The 9,588-nt window shown below is 36.6% G+C and overlaps 1 protein-coding gene across 1 annotated transcript; it reads left to right on the plus strand.

The window, feature by feature from the left end:
- The first annotated feature begins 3,062 nt into the window (after positions 1-3,062).
- emc3 (ER membrane protein complex subunit 3) lies at positions 3,063-9,270 on the plus strand. Its single transcript, XM_034683839.1, has 9 exons — positions 3,063-3,326; positions 3,713-3,884; positions 3,972-4,029; positions 6,592-6,685; positions 7,424-7,528; positions 7,684-7,765; positions 7,883-7,962; positions 8,327-8,409; positions 8,492-9,270. Exons 2-9 carry the CDS (start codon positions 3,730-3,732, stop codon positions 8,618-8,620), a joined length of 786 nt encoding a protein of 261 aa, XP_034539730.1. The 5' UTR covers positions 3,063-3,326; positions 3,713-3,729; the 3' UTR covers positions 8,621-9,270.
- The last annotated feature ends 318 nt before the right edge of the window (positions 9,271-9,588 follow it).

Below are 9,588 nucleotides of genomic sequence, written 5' to 3' on the forward strand. Positions count from 1 at the left end.
GTAAGGTCTGTCAGAGAAACATTGGGGAAAAAAACAAGCTCAGTGGTTGGGAAAACCACACACACTCACACACACATATGTTTACAAATCTGTTATACAAACGTACATGTCTATGGGTAAAACTAAGATAAGATAAGATATTACTTTATTGATCCCCTGGGGGGGAATTCAGTTGTTACAGCAACCCAGACATAAGTACAATCAAGAAGAAGTTTCAACAAGTAAAATAAAATAAGTTAAAAATAAAAATAGATAAATAAAGACAGAATACAATTTAGATATATATAATGTTACAAATTGAATTTAGATTAAATAGCAGGCCTCCCTCCACTGGCTACCTGTGCACTTCAGAGTCTATTTTAAGATTCTTTTATTTGTTTTTAAATCTTTAAATGGTCTGGCCCCGCCTTACCTCTCTGCCCCTTTACCCCCACACTCCTTCTTGGTGTCTCAGGTCAGCTGGTCTGCTGCTCCTGGAGGTACCGAGGGCAAAACGGAAGCTCAGAGGGGATAGAGCTTTTTCTGTTTCTGCTCCCAAATTATGGAATGAGCTTCCCCTCAACATTAGACAAGCCTCCTCACTGTCCATTTTTAAAACTCATCTTAAAACCCATTTTTATTCCTTGGCTTTCAACCCTGCATGAGACTCTGCTCCTGTTTTAGTGTTTTATGGTTTGTTTTTATGGTTTGTTTTTATTGTTTTATTATCCTGTGTTTTAATTGTTTTTATGCCTGTGTTGTTTGTCTATTTATGTACAGCACTCTGTTCCGGCTGTGGTCTTTTTAAAGTGCTTTATAAATAAAGTTGAGTTGAATTGAGTTGAGTTGAGTTGAGCAGTAATTACAAGCAGTATTAAAAATGTTTCAATAGTGACATGTTGACATGGTGTGATTATGGTTGGTAATGACAGATTAAGCAATAAAGAAATAAATATGGGTATGTAATATGACCGTAAGTTGTAGTAAACTATGATAATGTAATATAATATCATATAATATAGCAAGATAATTATATAATATAATGTAATATGCATTATAATGTCATATAATATAATGTAGTATGCATTATAATGTAATGTGCTTTTTTCATGCTACAGTATAAGATGTATATAAAGGACCCTAAACCAAACATACACACTTACAGTCCTTGAATATTATTGATTTTGGTTTGAAATACAGTTGTGCAATAATATGTAACTCATAACAACTCAAGAATCGGTCATTGTTTCAGTATAAGCAACATTTTGTGAAGTATCAGTATCAGTACTTGGTTGCCATAATCATTGAAATATATGCATTCCCTGAAACCCTTCAAATAATGTAGGCAACTGTTGTCCTAACCTAACCAGTATTATTTATGTATAACCTTTATTTAACCAGGACATGCTCATTGAGATTAAAAATCTCTTTTCCAAGGGAGTCCTGGCCAAGATAGGCAGCAACACAGTTACAGAGTTACAAATAGACAATACACAAATAGCAGATGCATACAACAGCTACACAACAAATACCTCCAGAAAAACAGCATGAGTGACATTTAAAGAAAACATCTGCAGACAGATGCATCAGCCTCCAAGTCATTTAAGGAGCGCTTAAAAGCATTCAAAGTTATCCGACCACAAAGTTTCAGATCCTTTTGTAAGGCATTCCAGGTCGAAGGAGCAGCAAAGCTGAAGGCCCTTTTCCCATGTTCAGTCCTGACCCTCGGAACACATACACTACCGGTCAAAAGTTTTAAAACACTCCAATTATTCCACTTTTTTTTATTGAAATCCAAGCAGTTCAAGTCCATTGAATAGCTTGAAATGGTACAAAGGTAAGTGTTGAAGTGCCAGAGGTTAAAAAAAAGGTAAGATTACCCAAAACTGAAAAAAATAGTGTGCATTTCAGAATTACACGAAAAGGCCTTTTTCAGGGAAGAAGAAATAGGTTGCTGTTCTGCAGCAATTGAGATTAGTCAAGCCTTGAAAGTTGTAGAAAAAATGCCATGAGTATGTTCAGCTGTTATATCTGCCAAAGGTGGCTACTTTGATGAGTCAAAGGTTTAGACTACATTTTGGTTCATTAATTGATTCCATGATTTATTTTTGAAATTCAGCTGTTTATTTGTTCTATGTTTTCATTTCAGATCACAATAAGACATTGAACTGCATAATTTTCAATAAAAAAATTGAAAAATTGGGGTGTTCTAAAACTTTTGACCGGTAGTGTTGTAATAAGAGATCCTGAGATTGAAAATTATGAGATCCTGAGCTCTTTTGTGCAATGTAGGTGAGAAGGTAGACCTAAGATGCACTTATAGATTAGAAGATGCCAATGTTTTTGCCTGCGTGATGACAGGGAAGACCATCCTACTCTAGAGTACAGCACACAGTGATGAGTCATAGTCTTAAAATTGATGATAAACCTCAGTAAACACCATTTATATTTGAGAAGATGAGATGTTCTTGTTGCTGATCCTCTGCTCCATCCTTATTAACCATTTACATCAATATTTGGTGCAATGGTGTTTTTTAATTCTCACAGATCATAGTTCAATGATGACAGGGAAGACCATCCTACTCTCGAGTACAGCACACAGTGATGAGTCATTGTTTTAAAATTGATGATAAACCTCAGTATCTCTTATCTTCCCAAACACCATTTATATTTGAGAAGATGAGATGTTCTTGTTGCTGATCCTCTGCTTGTTTTTAAGCAGACAGTTCCCTCCATCACCACGGCGTGGCATATTTACTCATCCAAAAGTGTCAGAACCCCAAAAATCCCAATAATTTTTTCTTTAAATCTCATTATTAACTCCATTATTAACCATTTAAATTAATATTTGGTGCAATAGTGTTTTTTTTTAATTCTCACAGATCATAGTTCAATGATGACAGGGAAGACCATCCTACTCTCGAGTACAGCACACAGTGATAAGTCATTGTTTTAAAATTGATGATAAACCTCAATATCTCTTATCTTCCCAAACACCATTTATATTTGAGAAGATGGGATGTTCTTGTTGCTGTTCCTCTGCTTGTTTTAAAGCAGACAGTTCCCTCCATCACCACGACGAGGCGCTGCAGCCCCCCACATGAGATGCGACTGAGCTGCAGAAGAGGAAAGAATCAGCTCTCATCCGCAGAGCCAACAAGAGAGCGATGGCGACGACTGATGCAAACTGTTAAATAGTGTTCAAGTCGTTCAACTAGCTACCTCATTGAGCGTATGGTTAACGTCTCTGCGGCGTGGAAAAAAACACTACAAGTGTTGGTCGCTGCTCTAAGACGTCCAGCAAACACCCAGCAAGCAACTGTGACCCGGGTCTCATCAGGAAGAAGGTAGCCTGCTGGCTAACGTTAACATTAGCGTCATCTGTGTCCACCGCTTGTAGTTTGAAGCATCATTTACCAGCTTACACAAGAGTATACCGGTTTAATATTGTACAGTTATAGTAAAGTGTTGTTATTAAGCATAACTATGTATCGCTGGGAAGGTCCAGTAACCTTAGCTTCACGTATTGACGCTCTTTAGCTAGCTAGTGTGGATTGACAGCCTATCCTTGTGTCCGTCGTAGCTTCACATGTTCATGGAAATAATCATTGTAGGCAAGCCTCACTTCAGTGTCTGCGCGGAATGTCAGGGATGAACAAAAGGCTTAGCATAATTACAAACCGGCCTCCATTAGTGTGTCTGTAATGCTCTGTCTGTCTTTTTGACTCCTCAGTAAAGCTATCCGGCTTTATGGCTGAGCCGGAGCTTCTGCTGGACTCCAATATTCGACTTTGGGTGGTGTTGCCCATTGTCTTTATCACCTTTCTCGTCGGGGTGATTCGGCATTATGTCTCCATCCTGCTTCAGAGTGATAAGAAGTTGACGTTAGAACAGGTTTCTGACAGGTAGGTGATGTTATCCTCAATGTGGAGGTGAATCACTCCATGGAAAAAGCTTAATTCATGAGTATTGATGTGTTGCTGTTATTCCAGCCAGGTTCTTATTCGGAGCAGGATTCTAAGAGAGAATGGAAAATACATCCCAAAACAGGTAGGGTTATTTTTTACACCCCTGATTTATAGAATAGTTGTGTTAAATGTCATTATAAAAAAAGCTTTTGATGATGTGGTTTTTTAATATATCAATCAATCAATCAATCAATCAATCTTTATTTGTATAGCGCCAAATCGCACCAAACGTTATCTCAAGATGCTTTTACAAACATAGGAGGTCTTAGACCACTCTATGTCAAATTATGAACAGAGACCCAACTTCAAGACAGGGTAAGACTCAGTCTGACCCCACCTTAATCCATCATGAGCATTACACATACAGTATTTAGCTATGTTATAATAATATATATTTTTAGCCCTCCTGTTATGTTCTTTTCTCAGGAACAGCAATAATGTTTCTGGGTCAATTTGACCCAGGTCACATTTACTTATCCAAAAGTGTCAGAACCCAAAAAATCCCAATACTTAAAAAAAAAAAATCTCATTATTAACTCCATTACTAACCGTTTAAATCAAGATTTGGTGCAATAGTGTTTCTTAATTCTCACAGATCATAGTTCAATGAGGATATCTCACTTGTGTTTTTATGAAATTCATGTTAAAACGTTTTTTGATGTACATTGAACAGACCTAAATATAAATACAATAGTTTTACATGATATATATTTTGTTTTATTTTATTTTGAATTTTGAATTATTATTTTTTATGAAGTGATGTTGATAAATTAACACAAGACACCACTTCTGTCACATGCTGCCCAGATGTTTAGGCTGTTTTTAGCTGGTTTGGAAGGCATATATTACCTAAAATGTCAAATGAACCATTTTAATTTTATATGTTGATTTCACCTATTAAGCCAAGCAAAGATGTTTTATACAGAAAAAATACTTTTAACGTTTTTTTTTAGATTTTTGAACTTTAAAAAGGGTCAATTTGACCCACAACATAAGAGGAGGGTTAGAATACACATATACATATACATATATACATTTTATACATATATAATGCAGAGTGACAAAACTCATACATACAAAAAACAAGACAAAACAAAGATTTAACAGCCTGTCAGCATTAGTATGGATGAGTTTGCATATAATATGTATAAGACTAGCTTCTGTAAATAAACAATTATTTTTTAACTCATCCATGAGACTATGGTTTGATACCTAATGCAGAAACAAACTTTAAAGAATATGTACAAAGAAAAATATCTACAACATCGACCAAAAAAAAAAAGTAAAAGCATAGAACAAGTTGAATCAGATTTTATTTAGGCCTGGAAATGTATTTATTATATATATATATATATATATATATATATATATATATATATATATTAGGGGTGCAACGATACACAAAATCCACGGTTCGGTTCAGTTCGATACGTTTTTGTCACGGTTCGGTACGTTTTCGATACAGAAAAAGAGAAATTTCCATGCCTTTTTTTAGTTTATTGAAATTACCAACATTTGTTCCAGCTCAAAAGCACAGTTTTTAAATTAGATTAAATGTATCAGGGGCAGCTATACCTGACACATGTTATACTGTGCATGGGGGGGGGGTTACGTGTGTGCGTGTGTGTGTGTGTGTGTGTGTGTGTGTGTGTGTGTGTGTGTCTTTATGTATGTCTGTCTGTCTGTCAATCTGCATGTGCATCTGCCGTGCGCGATAGAGAGCAGAGGAGAATTGTGAATGCGCGACCATGTAGAGATTGAAATGACATCCCGTCATGTAAATAAGATAAATAACATAAGGCTATTCAGTCTGTTAAATAAAAGCACAAGGTATAGACCTGATCTATGACAGAGGGGAACCTTAAATTACTTCTGCTTTGACTTCCCGGGGGGGGGCGGGACCCGGCGGTTGCACCCCCGATATAACGGCAGGAAAACACTGTCCGGTATCAGGCTGAAGTCTTACACAGCCTGCAGTATAAGAGAATAAGTAAAGCATATACACACTTTAAAAACACATCACCCAGTCCAGCACCACTACAGGACCTTGGAGCAACTCTGCTCTGCAACCAAAGAGGACACTCGTGCTTCCCTCTCTTGCGGGCGGGCGCTCACACACACACATACGCGAACATATGAACCCAGCAGACCGTTGTATGGTGAAATATATATTTCCAGATGAAGCACAGTTAAAACAAATGTGACCAGCTTGGACTGAATGAATGTGGGAGGAACGCACAGTTCAGTGGACCTGCGCTCGACAATGCAGCCTGCTGAACTTTCAGCACAGAGCGCCTCGTCAGAAGTTGATCAAATAAATATAGAATTGCGTATTGTTCGGTTCATAGGGCGCACCGAACCGTGACCACTGTATCGAAAGGTTCGATACAAATACACGTATTGTTGCACCCCTAATATATCCCCTTTAGTTTTTTTGCTGTTTGTGTTCTTCACTGTCTGTTTCTAGCTCAAATCCCATGCTCAAGTACTCACTTAGTTATTTTTTCCAACGTGACTCAAAAACATCACTTGAATTCCTTATCCTATGTGTTATTCTTCCCATGTTATGAATTTCATTAATAAGTGTCAATAAATAAGTAAGTAATAAGTTTACAGGTCAATAAAACTTGTGATTTTTTTTCAGTCATTTTTGATGAGGAAGTTCTACTTCAATAACCAAGACGATGGATTTTTCAAGAAAACCAAAAGAAAGGTTGTTCCACCCTCTCCAATGACAGGTACATCTTTAATTACTTACGAGAACACGAAATAAGACAATGCAATCTTCATTGGTATGATTTATGGTGGGACCTCGTTAAAAGTAGCATTTATATAAATGTCTTCTACACAAAAAACTAAAATGTAACATTACATTTCAAAGCTTATGGTTTAATAATTAAATTTTTTAGTGGTGGCTGAAAGGCTACCCTAAACAGATTTTTGGAGCATTTGTTAAGGATTTTTTTCTCTTCTTAAACCATCTCACCTTGCATTATTATTTCTCCTGCCTTATTTAAAATATCATGATGTCAGGAAAAGCCGCTGGATGATTAAATACAATTTAAGAAACCCAGGGTTCCTACGATTATGAAAAACCTGAAAGAGTCATGGAATTGAAAGTGACATTTTTCAGGCTTAGAGAGGTTTTGGAGAAAAAATATGATTCCATAAAGTTTTGGAAAAGTTGTGGAAATTTGCTTCAAATATATGTGTATAATAAAGTGTCTTCTGTGAATGTTGTACTGGTGTGTCAGGGTCTCTTGAATTCAAGTTTATTTTGTATCAAACCACATAAGTTGACATGCATCTTAGCTACAATATAATGTGGTAAATTTGTACATTGATATAATTTCTTATTGATGTTTCAGAGAATGCATGGTCATAAAAACTTGCCTCAAAGTCAGTGGCTCAGGTAAAACAAACAATCATCAGGGCTTTCACTGAATGCTTTGTGTGCACATTGTTTCTTTCCACAGATCCCAGCATGCTGACAGACATGATGAAAGGAAATGTCACCAATGTGCTTCCCATGATCCTCATTGGAGGCTGGATCAACTGGACCTTTTCAGGATTTGTAACAAGTAAGGGGGCCTGCTCAGTCACAAATGTTTCTGCCTGTGGTGCACAATGTTGAAAGCAAATAAAAGACGTGTATTGGTCCTGCTACCAGATGCGATCTTGATCACTTCACACAGAAATTGTACATCAATTTCTTTCTGTTTTCTGTGTAACACAGCAAAGGTTCCCTTCCCGCTCACTCTGCGCTTCAAGCCCATGCTGCAGCAAGGAATAGAGCTGCTCTCCCTCGATGCCTCCTGGTAAACTAATCAAACTTGATCTGTAAAGAGATTCTGCATACTGTCCATATTTATATCCCAAATTCTCTAACTACTGTGTGACCAATTTTTCTGTTTTTATTTTTGCTTATCCTCCAGGGTGAGCTCAGCATCATGGTATTTCCTGAACGTGTTTGGACTACGAAGCATGTACTCATTAATTCTTGGCCAAGATAATGGTAAATAAGGAACAGTTGTTTATGAGTGTTCATGTGATTTATTGGATAACTTTGTAATGTTTATTGTACTTTTGTTTATTCTCAGTTCAGAGTTCAGTTGTAAATATAAACATATTATTATACTACATCAGTTTTTTTGTTCCCTTTTAATAATGATATTAATAAAATGAGCTGTTTCTCTTGATAATAACAAATAGGTGTGACAGAAAATATTGATACCTAAATATTCCAACACTAGAAATGGAGATGTATTAGCTAACCCCCTGCATGCTCCGAGTGTGAGAGTGAGGGGTGCAGAGTTCAGAGTTCAGTTGATTATATAGACTTTGAATCTGATTAAATCCTGTGACTTTGTTGCATTCAGGTGCGGATCAGTCGAGGATCATGCAGGAGCAGATGAGTGGTGCTGCCATGGCTATGCCTGCAGACACAAATAAAGCTTTCAAGGTATATACCGTAATTATAGCACGGTGAATTACTTTGGTTGGGTTTTGCTTGGTTGCTCATGTATATCTGTGCTCATCTGCAGGCTGAGTGGGAGGCACTGGAGCTGACCGACCATCAGTGGGCGCTGGAGAGTGTCGAGGAGGATCTGATGAGCAGAGAGCTGGACTTTGATGGCATGTTTAGCAAGGAGCTGCCAAGCGGCATCTTCTGATGCTCTGGTCACTTCTACTTAGAGCCTTCTGTTTGAATTGTGATCATCGGTGGGATTTGTTTTCAATCAAAGCAACAGAGTTGGAGAAAATCCCTTCATGTTATGCAAAGTTTACATTCCCTTATTTGTGGTCCTTGTTTTTTTCACGTCCATTCCTGAAATATCCTGAATGACCTAAAGTACACTGGTTCTGTGCTGACTGATGAATACTAGAAATCATTGCTTTTGTTATTTCACTTTTAGAAGGAGGAAATGTTTGGAAGATATAAAATGTCTTTTTGCTTATTGAATTACATTATTAGATTGCGACTGTATGCCATCATCATGCCATTAGGAATTAGAATGTGAACTATTCAGTGCATATTTTACTTTTATCATGCACAGCTAGACTAGCCAACCTAATTTTCATAGGTATGATTATGTTGTTGTTTTTTAAAAATTGGGCACTACAGCATTTCACAGGTCTGAATGATGTTTATTTAACTTTAGTGTAAATCTTAACTGGCTTCTCTTTTAGATCATACTAGATGAGCTGTTTTGAGAGAAAGTGTTTGTGTGATTGAAATATTATGTTTTAAAGTTTGTAGATGGCTTATTTTGTTATGCAACTCCCTTGTGTTTTGTACAGCATAAAGCCTGTTTTGACTAAACATCTGGTTTCATATGTGGCATTTCTCTCTGAAGCGGTTTTAGAATTCAATTAACAAAAACATTTTTACTTTTGTATCATTATTTTAATGATTTAAGGTTTGTTGATTTTATTGCTTTAGAGCTTGCTCGTTTATGTAAATGTAATTTATTATACTACTGTTCTGGAACTTATTAGCATAGCAGTCATGCTGGAGTGCTACATCATACTACGGAGGAGGATAAGGGCCACTGTAAAAAAAAAAATGAACGTCAAATTTTTTAAAAGTTATTATTCTGTTTTATTATTAAGTCCGAATTCTGAGATTGAAGTCTGAATT

Source organism: Notolabrus celidotus, chromosome 1 (genome assembly GCF_009762535.1).
Source record: "Notolabrus celidotus isolate fNotCel1 chromosome 1, fNotCel1.pri, whole genome shotgun sequence".
Taxonomy (NCBI): domain Eukaryota; kingdom Metazoa; phylum Chordata; class Actinopteri; order Labriformes; family Labridae; genus Notolabrus; species Notolabrus celidotus.